This window comes from Uloborus diversus, chromosome 9 (genome assembly GCF_026930045.1).
Source record: "Uloborus diversus isolate 005 chromosome 9, Udiv.v.3.1, whole genome shotgun sequence".
Classification (NCBI taxonomy): domain Eukaryota; kingdom Metazoa; phylum Arthropoda; class Arachnida; order Araneae; family Uloboridae; genus Uloborus; species Uloborus diversus.
The window spans coordinates 19331653-19357380 of NC_072739.1; the positions used below are offsets into that span (position 1 = coordinate 19331653).

Consider the following 25728-nt stretch of genomic DNA (forward strand, 5'->3'; position numbering starts at 1 on the left):
AGATTTCTGTATTATTTAGACATACTCGTGGAAAATTTCAGGAAGGTTATTGACGTTCAGCAGAAAACGTTCCTGTCCCCCCCCCCCCAAGATATGTTACTGGCAGAAATTAAGCTCATTAGATGGCCATTATTTTCCAGGAAAGTTTCTGAACTGTTTTTACAGTGCAAATATTTTTTCTGGCATCAATGTTTCGATGGATTTTTAAAAGTAGTTAGTTTTTCTCTAGATGACAATACAGAAACGTGGTTGAAATAAAATGAGTTTAGTCTCGCCATCTTAGAACTGACAAACCGAACCCACAGACTCAGGATCTCAGTAACTCAACCCTGTATTCTTTCCTGTCGCTTACTCTTAGAAGTAAGTAGTGGAAGACCACACACACATTTACAAAATCCGATTGAAATAATACAGTGATGTACTTTTCCCAGTAAGTGTTTAATGATTGAAAGCACATAGCAATCCTTGAAACTCTCTTCAGTGTTTTTATTAAATCTTCTCCGCCACCCTCTCAACTAACTATGCTAAAGTCCCTCAGAAGAGCTTAGCCATGCTTGAAAACAACATTCCGGTGATCCTTTTGAAGGAAAAATTTTACACAAAGTCATAAGAAATTAGTGATCATGCATTTGAAAAAACTGCGATAGAATGAAGTCGCGCAAGTCGAAGCACGAAGTAGCGAGGGACGACGGTAAAGGGGAAAAATCAAAATTGTTTTTTACTGATATTTTGCATTAAGATCTCGTTTCATGAATAAGGACGATATTGTTTCATCTATTTCAAAAAATTACAATGCAATTTGAATTAGAAAAAGTGCCACATCTCATCTTTACATACAAACCTTAATGTCTAATATCCATCGACTTACAGGGCTTGCATTTGGATCCTGATATATTTTTCCAGTTTTGAGCACAAGATGTATCATTAATATCCATCTTTTTTAATCTCTAAGCTTAAACAATCAATTATAAAAGTAAAAAATAAAAATTTGTAGCTCTTATTTTTCATTGGTTACTCGTCTCATGAATGAGGATGATATTATTTCTTTAGTCCCGAAAATTACCAAGCAATTTGAATGAGAAAAAGTGAAACTTATCATCGTTACATAACAGCCACTGTGTCTAATATCCATTGACACACAGAGCTTACGTTTGGATACTGGTTTATTTTCCCAGTTTTGGGCACAAATTTTTGAATTAATATCCAATTTTTAATCTGCAAGCTTAAAAAATCAATTATAAAGGTGAAAAATTAAAATTTTTAACTGATATTTTTCATTAATAATTTGTCTCATGAATAAAGACAATATTATTCCATTAGTCCCAAAAATTACCATGCAATTTGAGCGCAAGAGAAAAAGCGCCACACATCATTTTTACAAGACAGCCGTTATGTCTAATATCCATGGACTTACAGGGCTTACATTTGGATCCTGATGGTTTATTTTTTCAGTTTTGAGTACATGATGTAGTATTAACATGGTATTATTATTCATCTTTTTAATCTCCAAGCTTAAACAATCAATTATAAAGGTGAAAAATTAAAATTTGTAACTGATATTTTTCATTACTACCTCGTCTCATGAATAAGGACGATATTATTTCATTAGTCCCGAAAATTACCAAGCAATTTGAATGAGAAAAAGTGCCACATATCATCTTTACAAGACAGCCATTATGTCTAATATCCATCGACTCACAGAGCTTACATTTGGATCCTGGTGTATTTACATCAATCATTTGTGGAAGGGACCATTCTTTCGTAAGCTCTTCAATGGCCACACCTATGCCAAAAGAAGACTCGGTAGTTGATTTTAATGAGATTTATGTGAGGTGATTGGAAAACACTAAATAAAAAGAAAAATGGGTCGCTGCGCTTGCGCTTATGATTCAGGACAATAAATCTAAGGTTAGGGCTTTCGTTTTTGAAAGGGTATTTAATGTTGCTTAATTTGACGTAATTGTTCGTTGATCTTTGTTGTAATAAATTTTTTTTTGGAGATATCGCAGACCGCATGAGTTATTGTTCATGTTTCGTCCTGGCTTCTGATGGAAGCATCGAGGAATTGAAAATTGAGAGGTGCGGTTTGAAAAATGAATTGATATTCGTAAGCTCGGCGATTTACAATTCGGATTTGATCCGAATTTGAATGAGAGTGCGCAGGACGGATATCGTTAACATTTTTGGTTCGACATGGATTCAATGATTCAAAATTGTTATTGAATCCAAGTTTTTCTCAAAGTGCAACTGACAGATTTTGAATATTTTGGTTCTGTAAGTGGATTCAGCAATTTTGAAAGTGCACTAGACGGATATTATAAGTTTCTTCGCTGTAAGTGGATTCAACAATTTACAGTTATTTTATCCAAATTTTGGATGAGAGTGAATTAGATGATATGGGGCAAATGTTTTGGTTGACAGTGAGTTCAAATGTTTACAAGTTATTGTCATTTCATCGAAATTTGAATGAAAGTGCAATAGAGAGATGTTCAATATTTTTCGGCTGTAACTGGATTTAACAATTTACAATTGTTGTTTGATCCTGATTTGAATGAGAGACAGATATTGTGCATTTTTTGGCTGCAGTGGATTCAACAATTTACAATTGTTACTTCATCCACAGTTAAATTAGAGTGCACAAGTCGGATATTGTAACTGTCTTTGTTGTAAGTGGATTCAACAATTCAGTTATTTTATCCCAATTTGAATCAAAGTAAAATAATGCCGAAAAGTTACTGATTATTAACGTGTCGATCGATTTTCGGGATTTCAATCGTTTTTATCCACTTCTTGGAAAAATCAAGTATCTTCGTCAAAAAGTTTCCTGAATCGCTACAAGTTGCACGAATGCAGACTTCTCACTATTGTGAAAATTATTCGCTCCCAGTTTAAAGATTGACTGAGCGTATTTGAAAATTGTATCGGCATCAGTTGAATTACGGCCCGTCCATACTGTTTAAGCTCCCAAAGTCCTTGGACTGCGTAGCTTAGCAAGAATGACTAGGAGAGTAAAATTCTTCACACTTTCTTGCAATTCTGTCTATGTTTTGACCATGCTGCCAATACTGATTTTGGAACTTTTTTGATAAATCAGGAAGGTGCCTAGCTATTATATTATACCTACTTAAGTTTATTCTAAAGTTCCGCAGAGACACGGCTGGCTTTAAACGGAATATTTCTGAATTTTTAAGAGGCTTCCAGGATACTTTCAGAAAGGTTACTGAATATTAGCGGGAAACGTTCTTGTTTTTTTCAGGTTATGTTACTGGTAGAGTTTGGGCACATCAACTGCCCATTATTTTCCAGGAACGTTTCTGAATCGTTTTTACAATGTAGACGGATATTGAAAAAAATTTGGCTTGAGTGGATTCAGGTATTTACAACTGTTATTTGATCTAAATTTGAAGCAAAGTGTACTAGACAGATATTGTAAACTTTTTGTCTGTACATGGGTACAACAATTTACAATTGTTATTTCACCCGCAGTTGACTCGAAGTGTCCTAGACGGATATTGTAAACTTTTTGGCTTAAGCGGAATTAGGTACTTATTTACAACTGTCATTTGATCCAAATTTGAATGAGAGTACACTAGACGGATATTGTAAACTTTTCTTCTGCTCATGAATTCAACAATTTACACTTGTTATTTCTTCCTAAGTTGACTCGAAGTGCACTAGACGGATAATGTATATATTTTGGCTATAAGTGAATTCAGCTATTTACAATTCTTATTTGACGCAAATTTGAATGAGTGTGTACTAGACGTATGTGGTAAATTTTTCTGCCGCAAGTCAATTCAACAATTTACATTTGTTAATTGATCCAAATTTCAACGAGAGTGTACAAGACAGATATTGTTAACTTTTTAGTCTGTGAGTGGATTCAAAAATGCATTGTACAAACTTATTTTATGTTCTGATCGCATAGTGGATTTAGCAGTGTTTTGATGACTGTATTCGATTTTTTTTTTCATGCAGTAAAGTTTTATATTTATTCACTACGATTGCTCAGTGAATTAACCCTTTCTTTATTTCTGTAATATAAACTAATTTTATTTCTAATTTGCTTTGCTTTTTTAGATAATTTAATATTTTACTTTTTTCACAAAATCCGAATTCATGCTTATTTGATTTATTCATAGGTCAATATGTTTTTCATGTATATGAAATATCCTAACTTTTTAATATTATTCATTCTGCTTGCATTGCGAAATCGCTTTTCAGACTTATGTAGCCTAATATTAAGATTATTGATCCCATGCTAAGTACCACTGAGAACTTCCTTTTTTTTCATACAATTTAATTTAATGTTAATTCATTTTGTTTGTTAACATAATTTAACACTACATGTTCATCATACATCCTAATTGTATATCTTTTGCTAAACTTTCCGTTAATTCAGTGGTGCAGAGAAGGGATTTCAGGTAATATTACCAATCCTAATACGGTAATATATGTATAAACATGTAAAAACTACTACACAATTTCCCTTCATCCTGAAGAGAAGTTCGGTATTATGATTTTCACGGTTCGCCAATACATATAAGTCGATATATATCATAATATATATCGACATATATATAATATGGGATATATATCGTGATATATATCATAATATATATCACGATATATATTCGATATTTATTTCGAAAATATCATGATATTTTGACATTTTCGATATTTATTCTTTCAACTATGGTATTTTCCATATAAAAAGCATATTAATCATAGTAATATTGTTCATTTATTTTTAAGAGGCGTAAAGTTACGTACTATATTTTTATGATGCATAATACATCATTAATATAACAAAGTATTATAAAATTCCTTTTTTACTTGTAATTTATACTCATAAAGTTATTAGTAGTGTGACAATTTTAATTCATATTAAAAGTACCTAATTAAAATTTAAACATTGTTCAGAAAAAAGAAAATGTCTTGTGACGGTTCACCGACTAGTGCATATTATTTATTTCTGAATCATATAACTATAAAAGAAACTAATAGAAGAAAAATGAGTAAAACAGCTATTGCTAAATTAACTACATTAAAATTGATAGAAATGTAAAATGAAATATTAGGCATAAATAATGAAAGAAACTTTAATTTTTCAATCTATATATTGTAATTATAATATAAGAAAATAAAGAGTGATTTGAGGATGCATAGTTACTATTATGAAGATTTTTGTTTGTGCTAATTGAAAACATCAGATATATAACAAAATATCCGATATGTATCAAAATATCGGATGTTTTCGAAAATATCATAATATTTTCGAATCCTGATGATTTCTTTTAAAATAAATGTGTATACTAATTTAAGAACATCATCAAATTTAAATAGGTATTTAATGCAAGAAAGTGACTTAATGATTTGTTTGAAATCATAATATAAACTCCAAAATTTGAAGTGCCATGTTTTTCACACTAAACTTTGCGAATCTATCGATTTGAAAATGAAAAGGTAAGAGTAATCTGTGAAATTTATTAAACGGTAGTTTAAGAAATTTAAAAAAAAAATCATTTCCTGATATTTTTTAATTAAAGGCGGCATAAAAATTCAGTAATCCCAGGATTGGAAAAAAAATACATAGCAATCTGCAATAGCAGCTTTTCAAGGACATAATTATAAAATACTAATTAATTTCATAACTTATCGAAAAATAAATCATTTTACTGAATCAAATGACGCAATAAAAAATAAAATTACCATTCATCTATTACTGATTAATAAAATCTTTGCCAAACTGCGAGATAAAAACAAAATTAAATTCACCCGACATAACCGCTCTATTATCAAACGAATTAAACACACTCGCAGCAGCTGGAAATTACAGGCTTTTTTTTTCATTTCGTTTTCAACCTCTTTAACGATATCAATAATAAACTTGAGCGTCCAATCTAATCCTACAAGAAATGATTTATAAACCCTTTCAAGTTTAGCTGAGAAAATGTCATCCTCCAAAGGAAATGAAATAGAAAAACATGGTTAAGAAAGTCAAATGAATCAGATAAAAATGAAGGGCTGGGAGAATCATTGATTATAGTCCAGCAGTGACATATTTTAATCTTCTGCAATCCATCATATTTCTTTTTTTATCTTGAAAAAGGACCTATGGTCATACCACAAAGACAGGTCGTAGTAATTTTTTTACATAAATGCGCATAAATGTGATAGTAAAATTAGTCACTTTTTCATTTGCAAGACATAAAAGAAATGTAATTAAAGATAACTGAATAATTTATGAATTTCAGGGTTGTTTTCGGACATCGGGTTTTAAAAAATAAATAAGTGGGATGGTGAATTTTTTGAACTTTATTGAAGTATGAGAAATTATTTATATTTGATGGAGAACAGCATTTTCAAATAAAAATATTAAAATTAATAGGCGGTTCCTAAATAAATCAATATCATAAACTGCATTAGACGTCGTTGCATCTTCACAACAAACTGACAAGTAGAGGAATGTGGAGGTAAGTGAAATGGGTTAAGAAAACTCACCCTTTTCAAAATGAAAATATCGGAAATTTGTTTTTAAAATTTCAATACATGAAGAAAGAACGATGTATTTTATCATAAAACTTGCACTTAAATATTATTTTTTATTTTTGGTAGTAAATTCGTTCCTTAAAAAAAAAGTAGATTTTTTTTTTTTTGCGTGGGGCAAAGTTAAAAATTAAACATTTTCTTTTCGTTTAAAAATAGTTTTCATCGAGTGGATGAATGCATTAACAAATGCATGCAAAAGCGAATAAATAATAAAAAGGAAATAAGTAAAAAAATAATGAATGAGGTAACAAGTGAATGAATGAATACATTAGTGAATTAACCGAGCTGGAGGCAAAGGTAACCTCGTTGAGACTGAAGTCTCTGGGTGTCGTTACCGAGTTGTTGGTGTATGTTTGTAGTTCTGCTTTAGCCCCAGCTTGAGGGTAAGTTAGTTTATTACTAAAGCTTTTGCCATCATTTTATGAGTTGAGCCGCACCCTTTCTTACGAACTACCAGTTTGAAGATAAACTCAGTTTCAATGAGAGGACTTTTGCCTGCAGCTCCGTTACGACTGTTCCAGGCTGATGAGTCCATAACAAGAGCGAAATTGCAGTAACTGGGCTTATGCTTGTTGTCTTTAGCTCTGGTTGAAGGCGCTAACCTTCAGTATAGTTAGAATAGTAGGCGGTATAGCAGTATTCAGTATAGTAGGCGGTAACCTCGATAATAGTGGTAAATACAGTGACAATTTTCGTCATACCTATGAGCCACTTAGTATGTCTAGACGTTGGAGCGCGCCCATCACAATTTGCCATCGAGCTAATGCGCATGCGTGAGTAGTTCATTTTTCAAACGTACTTTGGTAGCGAGAGTATTTGAGATTTTATTTCTATAATGCATTACAGAAATAGTACGGTTATTTTGTTCTAAAAGTTAATTCTTATCAATGCCACGAATTATTTATACATTAACGTGCCTCCTTTAGGTACTGAATTTTATGTTAACAATTGAAAGTTCTTTCGGTTGTACTCTTAAAAATGCTGAATTTTATTAATAAATCTGCACAATAATGGTGCATATTTCACACTTAAAACTGTGTCATTATTGTACACTGAACGGAAGGAGCCACCCTTGGGTGTACATACACATGAATATGCATAATATACATAAATATACATAATTGTGACCATACTCCGACTGTAATGTATATTAACAGTCGGAGGGATAACGGACCGAGCGGAGCGAGGTCCTGGCGAGCCAGAGGTCTCATAGTACTTTCGTAATGAGACCGAGGCAGGGCCGGCGAGGCGAGGGCTCGTATCCCGGAGAAATGATGAAAAAAAATTAATGCATTAATTTCGACTTGTAATTAATACAATAATTTATTTCATTGTATTTTAATATGTTTACAAAAAACCCCGGCCCTGTACATTTTTGAAGCATATATTCGTGATGTTTTTTGTTGTGCTTTTATGTTGTTTTTATATATATTGTGTTCTGAAGTGCTTTGATCATGTTTTTTTTTTCTGATTTTTTCCTGTTGGCGCTAAAAAAGCATCGCTAAGAACGATGTATGACATATGTCGTCATACTCTAAAAACATGAATCAAATAAGAAACTTCTCAACATATGGCACAACAAAAACAAATAATTTCTTTTCGAAAAATAAATATGATGCAAAGAGTAAATACAAAAATAAGCGTATTGCCCTAAATACGTCAAGCGAGAGTTCTATTCCGCTAGCAGACGATAACTATCTCAAATACTCTCGCTACCAAAGTACGTTTGAAAAATGAACTACTCGCGCATGCGCATTAGCTCGATGGCAAATTGTGATGAGCGCGCTCCAAGGTCTAGTCTTAGTATAAGATTTTGTTTACTTTATTTTATTATAGATTATTATAAGAATACTCTCAAACACAGAATTTCTTTTTGCTGAAGTATGATAGTTTACTGGCCCGTCTCTAGACAGTACTGTTGATGGGGAGATGGGAAGGTAACGCCGTCCGTAGAATTTTTTTTTTTTTGCAAAAATAATAAAAATTTAATGCAAATAGCTTCAAACTTCCCTTTTTAGGATTTTTTTTTTAAATTAAAACTGACTTTTTCTGGTCAAATAAAAATTTGTTAACCATGACACCGCGTTCCCCAAATATTTTTAGGAAAAAAGGACTTGAGTTTATAAAATTGTCGTTTTGAGAAAATCAGGTTTGAAAGTAAAATTTTTGGTACATTTTAATACATTTCTGGCCCCATTAATATTTGAATTGACTACATTTAATCTACGTAGAAACATGAATTTGGTGTCGTTTAAAAGCTCTTGGTTTAAATATTTTGAACATATGAAAGCTGAAAAAATATCTCTCTTTAAGGTTTTAGAGCACCCTTAATTTATTCTTTGGATCAAAAAAAAAAAAAAAAACCAAGATGAATAAAAAAAAATCATTGCGTACAATATGTAGCCACAAATAACAATAATACTATGATTCGTGTGAAATGTTCAAGCATCACAAAAAATACACATATTTTGTATAATTCCTTTATTTTTCTAAAATGATACAAAACATATTTATTATATACAAACATTATGAAATTTATGTAAATGCATGCCTATGTTATATGAATAAAATAGCTGTTTTAAATGAATAAAAACTTACCACCATACAAATGCTAAAATTAAAAGCCATGCTAGATAAAATGAACTTGAAAACACAAAAATAATAGAAATATGATTAGTGAAAACGTATATACAGCTGAAAGCAATGATTGCGCTCATGAGTAGAAAAATACACAAATATTAAATAAATCTGAAGTAAAACAAAAAACAATTTAAATGGGATAGTTATGATAGTTCGCTTTTTTAAACAAAATTTTTAGACAACTCGAAAATGACTAGAAATTTGGAGTTCCAGCATGATAATGAATGGTTTTTTGAATAATGCCTGTACATTTGTTCTGACAATTTTTAGAGTTTAGCTTCGGAGTTTAGGCTTATGAATCAATCAAGGTTATAAAAGCACGAATTCAAATATTCTGAAAAAAAAAAAAAAAAAATCGTAACTCTATTCAGAAGAAAAAACATAATTTTATCACACAACAAAAAAGGATCGATCGCAAACTTCGATTAAAAAGGGGGAAAAAATATTCTATTTGGAAAATTACATATGTAATTTGCAAAAAATACTATTAATATTCAAATAGTTATCAAAATGAATTTTTTTTCCATATTCAAATAGTTATCAAAATGATTATTTTTCCATATTCAAATAGTTATCAAAATGGTTTTTTCTTCTTTAACTCTTCCTCATCTTAATTTGGTCTGTTAAACAATTTTTTAAACTAGCAATTACTGTCATTTAGGCATATTCTTCAAATACGATTGATTATTTCTTCCTTTCTTTAGAATCCACTAATTTTCCTTAACCATTTAATTTACCTACACTAAAGCAATGCAATGTGCATTACAGCTTTAGGTTGGAAAGTGTTTTATATTGTGTGCATCAGTCAATTTTTTTAACCATTAAATTTGCACATGAAAAAGTAAAAAATATCACTACTTCGTCTTTTTTGTAACATTTTATATTAATTAATTATAGAAACATTCTATTATTTTTATTGAATGCTTTCTTTCTTTATTATCGATCGCCTCTTATCCTTTAAAATTTCATGAATTAATAGAATTGACGAGTTCAATTTTTCTTATTTAGTTACATTTGTTTTAAAATACATTGTTTTAATCCCACTGTCAATGAAAATTCAAAGTTCAACAATTACTCAATTCTAAGAACAACAAAAGAACATATAATATCTACGAATATTCAAGGTTCAACAATTATACTCATTTTATTAAGAAATGTTCAACACTTAGAAACATAAAAAATTGATAATCTGACTACTGGTACCACTTTTTCGTTTTAAATTTAAAATTTTAAACTTTTAAAAGTGATTTTCTTTTCAATGAATTTCATTCATTAATTTCTCAAAAGATCCAGTCTAGTCTAAAAAATAAATTTGCCACACATTTAGAGATTGCTACGCACAGAGAGATTCCTAATGTGCGATCTGTCACTCAAGAAATCTAGTAGCTCAATAGATGGCGCAACTGAAATCAATTGCTCTGTAAATATGCCATGTAAGTAGCGCCATCTGTTGAGTAACTAGAGTACTTGAGCGGTATATCACACTTTAGGAGAATACCGATTTTTACGTGATGCGTATTTTACGTTTTGGTAATAGTTTAGAACAAACACCTTTTACAAACATTACATATAATAATAGAACACCTATTTAAAAACAATTTTCCCAAAACTGTCGAGCTGAAAATATGATTGATTAGTTTAGTAATAAAAGTAGTTAATAATAAAAAAAAAACTTGTTTTGTTGAAAATGGTGTTAATTCAAACTAAAAAATGCTTTCGAAAAAATCAAACTGCAATGACTTTGGAAATGGAAGAAAAAAATATTTGGGAATAACTGTATAACTACATGAATTTATATCACGGCTTGCTCCTGATTGCCTTTGTCGGGTCACTTAATATAAGTTTATCAGGTCACATGCGAGAACTAGGTAGCAAGCTGAATATCGATGCGTTCAAGTGTTAAAATTAGCAGAGTTTTAACTTAATCTATATCAAAAGCGACTGTATACATATTTTTTTTATGGAGTTAATGCTAATATGATTGTCGTTGATTGTTAAAGTAGAAAACTAATCTTGCAAGAACGACATAACAATCTATCAGATAATACATACTAAACAGTATTAATTTTAATGACGGGCACATAGAATAAGACACAATGTGAATCATAAGTTAGGAGAGATTAGCGCAGGAAAAAATTTTCTGATTAACTATTTGAAAGTTTGCATGAGAACCTTGGGCGCTTCTTTCAACAAAAAGTAAACAAATTCCTCGTCGATGCACATTTTATGTATTTTATGAAATCAAAATCAATTTTAAGTAATTCTGATATGCTTTATAAAAGGTTTAAAAAGTGTATTCTACAATTTACTCGCATTTAAAATATTAATATTTAACATTTAAATTATTGCCTGAGAGACAATGCGAAGCATAAGTTAGGAGAAATTAACCCAGGTTACTATTTTCTGATTAGCACTTTGAAAGTTTGCTTGAGATCCATGAGCGTTTCTTTCACCAAAACGTAAACAAATAGAAACACATTCGTCGTCGACGCATATTTAATATATTTTATGAAATCAGTTTTCAGTTTACGCTTCGTAAAAAGTTAAACAATTGTAGCCTACAATTTACTCTCATTTAAAATATTAAGATTTAAAATATTGATGGAGAGACAATGCGAAGTATAAGTTAGGAGAAATTAATCCAGGTAGAATATTTTCTGAATAGCCCTTTGAAAGTTTGCTTGCTAACCTTGAGCGCTTCTTTCACCAAAAAGTAAACAAAAATCAGCACATTTGTCGTCGAGGCACAGTTAATATATTTTATGAAATCAGTTTTTAATAATTCTGAAATGCTTTATAAAAAGTTTTAAAAAAATAGCCTACAATTTAGTCTCATTCCAAATATTAATATTTAACATTTGAAACATTGCTTGAGAGACAATGCGAAGTATAAGTTAGGAAAAATTAACCCAGGTAAACATTTTCTGATTAGCCCTTTGAAAGCTTGTTTGAGAATCCTGAGTGCTTCTTTCACCAAAAAGTAAACAAATACCAGCACATTCTTCGTCAAGGCACATTTAATATATTTTAAGAAATCAGTTTTGAATAATTCTGATATGCTTTAGAAAAGGTTAAAAATTTATCCTACAATTTACTCTCATTTAAAATATTTCCTGAGAGACAACGCGAAGTATAAGGTAGGAGAAATTAACCCAGGTTATTTTTTTTCTGATTGACCCTTTGAAAGTTTGCTTGAGAACCCTGGGTGTTTCTTTCAGCAAAAAGTAAAGAGATACCAACACATTCGTCATTGAGGCACATTTAACATACTTTATGATATCATTGTAAAGTAATTACGATATGCTTTCCAAAAGGTTAAAAAATTGCATTCTACAATTTACTCTCATTCAAAATATTAACAGTATAAAATAATAATACACCTTTAAAAAGTGACATAGTAAATTATTGCATTTCTGTATTACGAAGGCTTTAGCTGCACAAAAAGAAATATTTATACACGAAGGGATTTTCTTGTAGAATCGACGAAGTATTTGTTAAACCACAATCAATACATAGTACAAAAATTGCTGTTGCAATAACATAAAAAAGTAAATACTATGGTAATTAACAAAATGACATTGTAAAAGTATTAAATATTAAATTAAAGAAAATGAAAAATTCTAAATCGGTTCTTGATATTACAAAAACAACAAATGAGAACGAAAGGAAAAATGTTGTTTAGCTGAATATAATTATTTACATATTTGAATACAGTCATCAAAATAAAACCTTATTGCAGTTGGAAAAGGTAATTATGCATTTAAAAATCAAAATTATAATACACGTTATACACATCTTACAAGTTCATGCCTGCAAATAGAATTGCTGCTGTAGAATTGGACGGTTTTATTCAACATTGTACTTCTGATATTTAACAATATTATTCTATATTTAAACCTAACCTGATGAAATTTCGCAATCAGCATTCAAACTGGAGGAGGGCCTCTGAAATACCGTAACTGCGGCGTAAAAGAGAAATTGAAGTTATTGACCATATCACAGCAGTTGGGCTCCAGGTAACAAGCCAAGCAGTATAGCAGTACTAGCGCCAACTGTACCGGCACGGCCACGCGAAAAACTCGCCAAAACCGGGAAGATCCTCTGCTTTTAGCACCAGTTCTGTCGCCCGCTTTCTTCTCAATTTTTGCGTGTGTGACGCAGTCAGTGACGTCAGATTCGTCTTCGTCGTCTTCCTGAAGCTGTATAGCGTCCTCAAAGCGGTCATCCGGATCGTCCTCGACTGTGGTGGAGGAGAGAGGATGATACGCGCTGAAAAATAAATACATTGACTGGTTAATTTAACACAGTTTTCTATGTCGTTATTAACACATTAGATTGTTCTATAGTTTAATATAACATTATCAAATACGTTTATTTCTTAACCTTCTTGTCGGCAGAATCCCCTCCCCCTCCCCCAACCACTCAAAGTTAAACTTCAAAGACCAACTCGAGAATTTTTGGGCTTACCGCCACGAGCATTAATCATTCCAAACGTTGCAAATAAATTTTCATACGAAGGATAATATATCATGTAGTTCGAAGATTAATTTTACGATGTTGGACGATATTAAAAAAAAATCATTTGTATTCGTTGAAAGATGTTTTTGAATATATCGGTGATTATTTTCAGACGGCAGACAATTTTTGTGAATTCCATAGTATATGTATTCTTATTCGTCGGAAGTCGCCATGGAGTCGGATGTCGAATAAAACACCTAAACTGAAAGATTACACCTTCATAAGGCTACAAGATACATGGAAAATAAATATTACTTTAGAAGATGGATGTGTACTTAATTTAAAAGATTTCTAGGGTTTGGTACAGTTTTTGTAAGGCAAACAATCGTGCAACAAATTTCAGGTAAAATATACAGTGGCTCCCAAAAGTGTCGTACACCTACGACTTTCAATAAAATTGGCCATTATCCATTGGTCAGAATTAATATTTCGAAATAGGTATTTTATTATAAGATCTATGATCTATTTTTCAGAAAACTGCATGAAAATTTTTAATAAAACATTAAAACATAATTTTAAAAAAATCAAAAACCAAAAATTGCCGGAAATTTTATCTCACAAAAGTCTTCGTACACTTTAAAAAAATGTCAAAAAATTGGTAAATAATCTAACTTTTTACAAAGTTATTATTTAGTAGAATATCATGCAGTATCAACAACAGCTTTTAAACGTCTGGGAATAGATTTCATTGTTTTTTCTTTCTTTTTTTGTGCAATTTCTGAGTAAGCATTCAGTCGCACTTCGAGTCTTACTTTTTCTAGTTCGCTTTTCGTTTCAATGATGTATTTTCGTAATGTAGCTACCAGATATCTCTAAATGTGTTCCATTAAGTTCAAATCTGGCGATTGAGGAGATATTTTTTAACTTAAGGACAATTTTTGAGGCGCCAAACGCAAACGTGTGCTTCTTATCGTTATCTTGATAAAAAACAAAGTTGTTTCCGATTACCAAATTTTGGGCTAATAGTTTAAAATTGTTCTTTAAAATATTTAAATGAACAGTATGATTTATTATTGCATCCAAAAATTAAAAATTTCCAAGTTCTGATGCTGTTATGCACCCTCACACAAGAACACCTTCACCGTCCTGATTAACTGATCCAACCAAGTTCTTAAGATTAAATTCCTCATTTTTTCTTCTCTTGAAAATTATACAACAATTTAACCCAAAATATTAAATTTATTTTCATTTATAAGTAAGACGTTGTTCCAAAACGTTTTGAGCTTATTTATCATTGATTTTACGACGGAAAGCGTAAGCTTACTGTTTTTCGCAGGAACAAGAAAATTTCTGCGGGAAGAGGTCCCCTTTAATCCAGCTAATCAGAGAACTTGCGAACAATTTTAAGTGAAAACTAAACGTATAATGTTTCATTCAATTCTGCAGAAACTTTTTCAGCACTCTTATATGTATTTTTCAAAAATTTTTTAACTGTAAACCTCCGATCACGCTTTGTTAACTTTGCCAGTTGACTTTTTCTTACCTTGTTTTCAATCCGATTCTTGTCTTTAAAGCATTTTATCAAGCACTTCACTATGGAATGGTATAAATTAAATAATTTAGAGACATTTCAAACACATTTATGACTACTGTGAGGGGAAAAAATTAAATTTCGAATCATATTTGTTGTTTTCTACGCGTACCTGCCATTTTAAAATAATAAGCAGAATATTAGGGAATAAATAAACAAAAAAATAAAGGCAAAAGACCTTACAGTGTCATTACAATGCAAAAACAATAAAAAAACACATATGATAATTTTAATCATGAATTTATTCGAAAATATTTCAATGTACGATGACTTTTGTGGCGTATTTTTTCTGTCTCTTCGTTTTTTGACAAATTTCAAAAATAAAATCTGGCAATATTTTGAAAAAAAAAAAAAAAAACTGATGGGTTTTATTCAGAATGGCATAGGAATGATGTGAAAAAAAATTGGACTTCATATTCGAATTCAGTTTCGCGTTATTTTGGTTTTACTACAAAATTTCAAGGTGTACGAACACTTTTGGGAGCCACTGTAACTCCACATCCTGCAAATTATTATTGAAATACTGTTTTTGTATTATGTTAAAGGTGTGCACGTGAATACCAAGCAAGGTTTGTTCAAGTTTTAAACGTATTGATGACAAAACGTGACTCAACTTGATGAGAAACGGTGATGTATTTGGCTAAGAAGCAGAAAGTCAAGGGTTTTGATCCCGGCGTGTGCTGTAGTAAGGTAGTTGTTGTGGCACGTTGGCTAACTTGCACCCGACTCCGTCGAGATTTTTTCTTTACTTAACTTTGCCCCTTTAATTAATTGTTTTAAGATAAAGGCACATTAGGAGATTTTTATGAAGATAGCTTCCTCCAAAGTTGCTCTACGCTGGAAAAAGAAAAACACGAGACATTTCGTTTTGCGCAATACACTACGAGGAGCCTACGAGGCTCTTGTGTAACAGAATACAAACCCAAAATGTGATAATCCTCTTTGTGGTATGCAAACCAATGTTTAACTAAATGGATCAAATGGAGAATGTCCAGGTTTCAGTCAAGAGGTTTAACAAGGTACGTGATTTTACAAAAAAATGAAAATAGAATTGCGTTTAAGAAAATTAATTGACACGTTGGAGAACCGGTGCATTATTTACGACATTTTTTGAAGCTTTAGGGCATAATTATGGTAATTCCCTGAACTAAGTTCCTTTTTTCGACTGAATTTTTTTACTAACATGCAACAACCTAAAAAATAATAATTCAGAAATGCATCGTGTTCTCTGACAAATATTTAATTTATACATCGATGTCCAAATTAACCGTCCTAACGGTACGCGAGTTCCTGATTCTCAGATTATTAATGTTCCTGGCAAAGAAACATTCGAAAACCCCGAAGAACACTAGCCGCAAATGAGAACAATGTACAAACACACAAGCCCATATCTCCTCCCCTGAAGGGCCAACTGCCCAACCCCGCTTTCAATTAAGGGCCGTCGAAGAGGGGTAATTGTGATGTACGAGATTTGGGGGGCCTCGCGCCTTCAGACGACAATAGAAAAAATATAGAACCCAAAAGCTTTTTTTTTTACTTCGGCGTAGTTAATTTCTGCAGCCAGGGTGTGGTATTTGGAAATATGGATTTTATACATGCATAAGGTTACTGATACAGATATGGAGAGCGTAATATATTACGGGCTCTAAGGGTAGGGCAAGAGTATTTCGTTAAGCCGATAATTTGGCAAGGATAGTAGCAGATTTATAAGATGTGTAAAGACAAAGGAAAAAACTCGCAACCGGCTTTATATTTCTCTACAAAGGATGATAAAGATTTTGCATTTTGTGCGCAGTAGTTGTACAGGGGCGCAGCAAAGGTTGGGTTTTAGAAGCCTTTTCGACAGAAAAACCCTTGGTTTTTTACACTGTCATTACTAATATGGTATTTTATAAGCAAGTAAGGATTGCTATTGCCACCGCCCCTGCCAAAAAAAAAAAAAAAAAAAAAGGAAGAAAAGAAAAAGTACACTGTAAAAACGATTCAGAAATGTTCCTGGAAAATAATGGGCAGCTGATGTGCCCAATTTCTGCCAGTAAGATTCCTTACAAAAACAAGGAACGTTTAAAGCTAAAATTCAGTAACCTTCCCGAAATTATCCCGGAATTCTTCTGAAAATTCAGGAATCTTTCAGTTTGAAGTCAGTCGTGTTTCGGGAGAATTATAATAAACTTAGGTAGGTATAATATAATAGCTTGGCACCTTCCTGATATATTAAGGAAGTTCCACAAGCAGTAATGCAATTCTAGTCACAACTAAGCCTGAATTGCAAGCAAGTATCGAGAATTTAACTCGCCTGCAATTCGTGCAAAGGAACGTAGTCCATACTTATTCGCTCTCTTTGGGAGCTTATTCAGCATGGACAGACCTTAGTCGAACAAAAACCGATACACTTTATAAATACGCTCGGTTAATCTTTAAACTGGGAGCTAAAAATATTTTTCACAATAGTGAGTTGTCTGCATTCGTGCAACTTGTAGCAGTTAAGGAAACTTTTTTTATAATGTTACTTGATTTTTCCAGGAAGTGGATGAAAACCATTGAAACCTCAAAACGTTACACGAAAATACTCAGTAACGTTTCGGAATTTTTTTACAGTGTAAATTCTAGCTACGCTCTGATTGTATGTGAAAAATATTTGGCTTGCAAAACATGTCACAGGACGACAAGCATTTTGATGCTGGGTATTGGAAACTGATGAATTTGGTGGGCTGAATTTCAATATGACATTAGTTTTTGCCTGGGAGCTCAAACTTTCGATACATGACATTTTAGTTAAATATACGTGTCATAGGTTTAGGTTAGATCGAACATAACGCAAACCCTGAATTTTTATTACAATTACATTATGCAAATATTCAAAGCCTGAGTTTCAAACAGTCCAACTAGACCCTGACAGAGCTGTCGATTTTAAGAAGTTCAAAATAACAAAAACTGTCATAGACTATTACTTCAGGAAACTAAAGGAAGTTAAGGTTTTCTACTTTATTTATTCCCTTTATCTTCTGTGTACTAAAGTTTAAGGTGTGGAAAGTCAAATATTTTGAAAGAGATGTGGAGCACTTCGAAATCCCTGAAATAGCAACTTCTGATTCTTCCGTGAAAGTTTATGTTTATGAGGTTTGATTGCAGAGGGTCCAACAAAAATTTTTTTAACCTATCTTTATTGGGCCCTGAAAATATTTTTTTTGCAAAGATCGAAGTCGATGCACGTTGCGCGAAGCGATCATATGTAAGGTAAAATCTCACAAATTAACCTTAATCATTTAAACGTAATTAATAAACTTTACAGATGTTTACTACATCTAATAAGTTTTTCTGGAATTAACCAGACTGCCGATTGACTGTAAGGAAAATATTTTTGGAGCAGTTTCAGCAGTCTATAATTGCTTTAGACGTGCACAAAAGGAAGATAAAATTGCACATTTTTCGAAAAAAAAAAAAAAAAAAAAAAAACTAATTTCATGTTTCAATTCAGCTCCCCAAATATAGCTAAAATCAGTTCTACAACTCTGGGCACGATTTTTTTTTTTTTTTTTTGGTGTTGTGCAGGGATGGAAAATCAAAAATCTATTTCTGGAGCAGGTTAAATTGCGTTTCGGAAGCGATATGTCTAGTTTCGGGGTAAGTCGAAATTACATTACAAGGACGTAATATGCGCGACGTTTAAATATACTTGAGTAATATCATTTTGAGACAGTTTGATTTTACTTCAGACAAAAGAAACAAACTAGCGATTTCTTAGATTTTTTTTTTTTTTTGGAAACGCGCAACATTTCTTGCTGGTTATGCTAAAAGTGAAAATTAGGATTAAAGCAAAATTATTCTTTCTTGTTGCAAAAAAAGATAACTTTTAGTGTTGCTATTTTCAATTATTTCCCAATATTTAAGTGCAATAATCTTTGCTGCTTTTATTGGCGTCTCGATGTGTGACGTCATGCGCGGTTCTTGTTTCTTCGGTTGTCTTTTGCACAGCAATTTATTTATCAATTTAGAATATCGAGAAATGACCGATTGCTGACGTCTCACAATGCTCTGGATATTTTCAGAAAAAAAAAAAAAAAAAAAAAACGAAACTTGGGCACAACATCCCTATTACAATCGAGGGCGTAACCATGGTCACCTCTCTCTAGAACGCTTGATCTCGAGCGACGTTCGCCAATCCATATATGAGGCAGTTTGAAGCAGAGGAATGTAAGTTGGCATTCTCAAGTTTTGAGAAAAACGAATTTAGTCAATAGTTCGGCTTTTATGGAAAAGTTTTTCCCAATCATGCTGTATATAGCAGCAACAACCTGTGCTACTGGTACTATTTTTTGCTCCTAGACAGAGGAGAGGTTCACCTACCATTTGAACAAGTTATCTCCAAATTTTTAAATTTGGAACTTACATCCCTTTTCTTCTCATTGCCTCATATGTATATGAGAGTATCTGCACCAATTGAGCATACTCTTGTGTTCAGATAATGTAGTCAATTCATTAAATCGAGACAGCACAGTACTAAATTCGGGGAATGTACTCAAGTTATTAAATCGGGCGAGAATATCACTGAATTTTAGTTAATTTATTAAATGCAGAAAGCATAGTACTGAATTCGGAAAATGTGGACAATTTATTAAATCGATAGAGCATAGGGTTGAAATAGAAGAATGTAGTCTATTTATTCACTGGAGAGAGCATAGCGCTAAATTCAGAGAATGTAATCAATTTATGAAATTGAGATATTATAGTGCTGAATTCGGAGAATGTATTAGTCAATTTATTAAATCGAGAGAGCATAGTGCTGAATTCGGAGAATGAATAGTCAATTCATTAAATCGAGAAATCATGGTGTTGAAGTAGAAAATTGTAGTCAACTTATTAAATCGAGTATCTGCACAAGTTGAGCATACTGCTGAATTTGGATACTCTCAGTGTACATCCATACAAGAACTAATAAACCAAACAACCCCTAAAGAAAAACAAAATAAAATTAGGCAGATTCTACGATCACAAGGTCATTCAGGCAGTGTTTGTTCAACAGTTTATAAGTTAAAGCAATTCGAATTATCTGGTTTAACATCAGGTAACTTAATATTTTCGTTTGCAAACAATTATGCATTTGAGATTCGACGATTATTTTTCAAACCAACCAGACAGATTGACGATAACAACATCAAACTAATCGATAAGCAATTGAATCGTCTGTAGAGGAATCCTCCTAAACAACCCCTATCTCGGAAGCAAAGGGTAGATCGCTGCAGGCATTTCCGTAAATTATTGCAGACCAAGGCATTTGACACTAAGTATCCACCCAAAGGCCAAGCCCAGCCTGCATACATCAAAGACTCAGCAGAATCATCTCCACAAACCTAACCATCAATACCACACACACCAAAAAAAAAAGTGAGAAATGTATGCGGGCGCACCTAGCAGAGAAAGGAACCTTTTTATATACAATGCCCCCACAGAGAACAAAATAAAAAAAAAAATCAAACGATCCGAATCGAAACTGGTATTAGGGCCATGAAGCTGTAATGGGCCATGGGCAATTGTCGTACTCTACAGCAATTGATGGATATGTACATACATAAACATTGACCACAATGTCTGGACTCAGGGCTGGAAAGGGGGAGAAGTCTTTAATAAATTCTCAACCCAGTTTGAAAAAGTGTTCTGGGCCCAACCCTCGCAGGAGTTCATTAATTTTTTTTGTGCCCCGTTGAAAGAGCGATCGAACTCGAGGATCATGTGCCGGACCTGAGAAATAATCAATGGTTGAAAGTAGCTTTTGTCTCGCTAATTGGTAGACGCTGAAGGCTACGAATAATTAATCATTGGTACATTGTGACGCGATGCTCCACGTCTAGGCATGCGCACTCGATGCGAGTATAATCAGTTACAGTTGCCGGAAAAACTTACGAGATTTCTTGTCCTCTATAATAAAAAAAAAAATCTTGAAACTTGCTCCAATTAATTTGTGGACAGTTCCACGGTCACCTGCATAACTTTTGGCCTAAAAGAAACCTACAAAGACTCCAAATGTTGGAACCTTGTTTGATTGCATGAACTTTATGAAGAACATCTCTCCACTTCTGTATATGAAACTAAATTCTTAAGGTTTTAAATATTTTTTTTTTCTTTCTTTTTTTCTTTCTTTTTTTTTTTTTTGCTCGGTAACGAACGTATTAAGCAAGATATGTCTGTTACTAAGCAAAAAAAAAAAAAAAAAAACAGTAAACCCTCATTAATCCGGGCCCTACTATTAACTTGAACTTCGCTTAATCCGGATGCACAAAATATCTTATACATATAAAATCTGAGTATCTATCTATCTATCTATGTCCAAACTTCTTCTCCCGAACGACAGTGAACTGACCATCGAACCAGGTATCGATGGATTCGTCATCTTCCCGTCTTCATGTTTGGCTATTTAACATAATCCTCCGATAATAATTAGCGGAGATATCAATTAAAAACTATTAATTATGACTCTTAGATTTCAAAATAAAATCCATATTTTTCGAAGGCTTTCCTCCATTCAAATTATCATTCAGTGCTTCAACTCAACTTTCCGGATGAACGCTTTTATTAAAATTTACAGCGTGAAGAAAATCATTGATATGAAAGATCTGTTGCCATTTCTTTTTCTCGAATATGAACAGGTAAAATTCTTGTTTTTGTTTTGAGGCTTTTCCTGTAATCAGAGGATTTAAATTGTTTACTTTTTTGGGGGGTTTTCCGCAATCTGCCGCAAAACTACACTGACTTTTTTTTTTTTTTTTTGGTTCAAGCCTGAGTGTTGAACTCGCGTCACTTGACATAACTTTTATTTTTGAGGTGGACCGTGCAAAGCCGGGCGACGCAGCTAGTAAATATATAAAAGGCGAGATAGCATAATAAAGTTCTTATTTTCTTCGGCTACATTTCGTATTCTTGTAATTTTCTCTGACCAGTTTTACATTTCACTTTCTTGAATTCAAAATGCAATTTTTGCTATTTTCTGTAGTTTGCTTATTTACCTGGGTTCAATTAATAGGATATTTTGCTCCGTACTGTCATTAATTCGGACGACCAGGATCCCCTATTAATCCGGATTAATTTTATACAAAGTAAATACCCTTTAATATCTTATCAGCAATTATGTCTAGTTACTATTAGTAAGATTCATATAACTTTATCGATCGTAACTTTTTAACCGACTTCAAAAAGGAGGCGGTTATCAATTCATACCGTATGTATGTTTTTTTTTTGTTTGTTTGTCCACTCATAGCGTCTCACCTAGTGAACCGATTTTGATAATTCTTTCTTTAATGGATAGGGGATGGCTCAACTTAGGTCCCATTACTTTGTTTGACCATATTTGTTCTTTAGAAAAAAAGTTATGGGCAAAAAACAGCACATTTTATGCAATTTCCCTATTAAATGATTTTGTAGCGAAGTTCGCACTTTTCATCCGCGGATAACGGTGGCTCAGTGGTAGAATTCTCGCCTCCCACGCGAGCGACCCGGGTTCAAATCTCGACTAGGACAAAGTGAATTTTACTAAAATTTCGTTTCTACTGTTTCCGTATTTTCTCGAATCTTCTATTAATTTCTGTATCTTTCCAAGTCTGGAAAGTTCCAGCACTTTCTCAAGTTGTATATAAGGAGATGTAACGTTCATTCGTGGTTCTGAATAAAGATCTCGAGTTGAGACTAACGAGTATTCGCTTCATTTGGCTTTCACATTGTCTTCGCTATCTTCATCTACGCGACGATATGAAACTCATTGTTATAAAAGTTTGGTGTCATATTCGCAACTCCAACGAACTATAGGGGGCACTGCAGTCACTGTCTAATGGCGGAATTGAAAACTAAAACAAACGCATGTGGTAACGAAGAAAATGCTAAAAGTGTTGTGATTTTTGTTCGTATGTATGATTTTTTCGCTTTATTCGTTTGAAAAGATTTTTCAAAGTCTTTTGGTTATTCTGACCCATATAGAAAGAGATTAGAAACCAAAAAGTATTACGAAAGTAAACAATTAATGCAGAACACACAGTAAGTTGTTCTGAAGCAGCCATTTTCAAGATGTTGAATTCGGAATTCATAAATTTTTGGTTCGCTTCGAACGGCATTTTCATTTTGTACCGTTTTTTCTATACATTAGTACATATTAAGTTCAGTTTCGTGACATTTCCAGCATTTGTTGACATTTTTGTCACATAGTGCACATACGTGGCAGACTGTCAAGAGTAACGTTTAACACTAGATAATTTATTTCTATGACTATATGATTGGATATCCAAAGAAATCATGCATTTAATTCATTCGTCATGGAAATGATTTACCTGATATGCGAAATCTTGTCAAGATACATTATTCCTTCACATAATTTTAAAACCACAACCCTATAAACAGATTTTTGGCGAACTTTTATTTTTTATTGTTCAAATTCTTAACGTTCTTTCTGGATTTTTCAATCTGTTCTGCGATAAATATTTTCAAGAAAATTTATTTGCATACTGTCTATTTCAGTAGGATACTGTAGTAACAAAGGTTATTTAAATCATTTATGTGGAATTAGGTTAAGGAAAAGTGTCCAGTCAATGTTGTTAAGTTCGTTTTTTTTTCATCGAATTGAAAAACTGATATTTATTCAAATTCACTCAGAACAAAATAAATAAAATGTGTACTCACAGTTTATATATGGTGGTAGTTTTCATTTCAGTTGATTGACCATTATTTCTTTTTACTTATCGAATTCTGTAATCTTACTATCATTTTATTCCACTAATGATAAAAATTAAAAATGGTTTAACTAAAAACGCGAAAACTCGCCAAGGCTACTTTGCTTGCACAATACTAAAACTACTATAACCCTAAACAAATTTGGCGAAACCTTTCAGCTGAGAATAAAAGGAATAAAGTAAATTCTTTCTCGGTTAAACATTTTTCATTTTGTTCTACGATAATAAATTCAAGAAAATATTTTGCATACTGTCCATTCCAACTAAATGCTGCTGTAAAATATGACTAGTTAAATTAATTTAAGATTAAAAAAGACTCATATTCTTACAAATTCATACAAAACAATAAAAAATTTTACCTGGTATAACGTTATCCAATTTTGTTAATCCAGAGTTTTCTTGTTTACGCTTCCACCATTTAATACTTTTTTGAAAGAAATAAGAAAAACTAACATTATTTTGAGAAGCTCGAGAATACTACTAAGGGACGAATTAATGTCTGTAGCTGGAAGCAAACTAAGACACATCGATTGCGTTAATAAATACTCAGAACAAACTACCTGTGTTTACGTCAACAGACACACGTGATGCGCAACGTGGCAATGTTTTAGTTGCATTCGCAGTTTTATAAATCACCGCAAGGTAGCGTATTCGAGCGCTGGAGTTCCGAATAGCTGTAACATTAATAGTAATTGTAATGATAATTTTGAATGAAGGCTTCTCTGAAGCAAGCATCAAATTTCTTCAAGGGATATTTCGATAATGGGGAATCTGGCGCTGTCGTCTCATTTTTGGCGTAAATAATTTTATTTTAGTAACCCTGCTGATTTATAGTAACCCTATGTGAATTATCAAAATCTTCCTTTCTTCAGTGCTATTGCTCCATAGTAGGGGTAAACCTAACCTGGAAGCGAGGTGATGCAGTGATTAGGATCTGCTTAGCCTTCACAATGCTACCATTAGGTTTGACTCAACTACTCTGTAGTATTTTTATCGTTATCATCTATGCCGATAACAGATGATCGGGGCTAAGTAAGAAAATACAGGATTGCATCATGAGACACTTAGATGCTGTGAAATGTAAATTAGTTAGGAAAAACGTAATACTTAAATGGTTATAATTAAATTAACTACGCATGATTTCCAGAGAGGAACAAAGATAAGTTTTTAGTGCCGATCGCTTAAAGTTTAACGTGTGTCAGTAGTTTTTTTTTTTTTAGTATGGAGCATTTTTAAGAAAAAAATGTGAATTTTCGTGATGGTAACTTCTTGTTATTTCTGAAATACCTACATTTACACTAAAAAGAATGAAATAAAAAAATTTTGAAAAAAAAAAATAGAACCGACTTCAAAATTGCTCTAAAAAGTGAAAAATAATTTTATTCTTTAAACACCATCGATAATGCTTTTAAACATAATTTTTGAAGTTGGCGCAAAAACGATAGATAAAATCATTGACAGTCATAACTCAAATACAACTATAAATTTAACCAGGACCAGTTTCTTCACTATCACATACATTATGCATTGATGACAGCATATTTGAATAGCGATATAAGTGTTTCGTTCGTAACTTAGGATGCTTTTTCTGGAAAAAAAATATGAACGAAGCATGGTTACACTGGATTTTACGTTTTGTTTTTGCGCCAACTTCAAAAATTATGTTTAAAAGCATTATCGGTGGTGTTTAAAGAATAAAATTATTTTTCACTTTTTAGAGCAATTTTAAAGTCGGTTCTATTTTTTTTTTTCAAAATTTTTTTTATTTACAGCAAT

General features: G+C 32.3%; 1 protein-coding gene across 1 annotated transcript in view; it reads right to left on the reverse strand.

The window, feature by feature from the left end:
* Positions 1-9028: 9028 nt before the first annotated feature.
* LOC129229611 (uncharacterized) overlaps positions 9029-25728 on the reverse strand; it is a 136112-nt gene continuing 119412 nt past the window's right edge. The window contains exon 15 of the mRNA XM_054863953.1: positions 9029-13461. Coding sequence (XP_054719928.1) covers positions 13119-13461 — 343 coding nt within the window. The 3' untranslated portion in view covers positions 9029-13118. The remainder of the gene's footprint in view (positions 13462-25728) is intronic.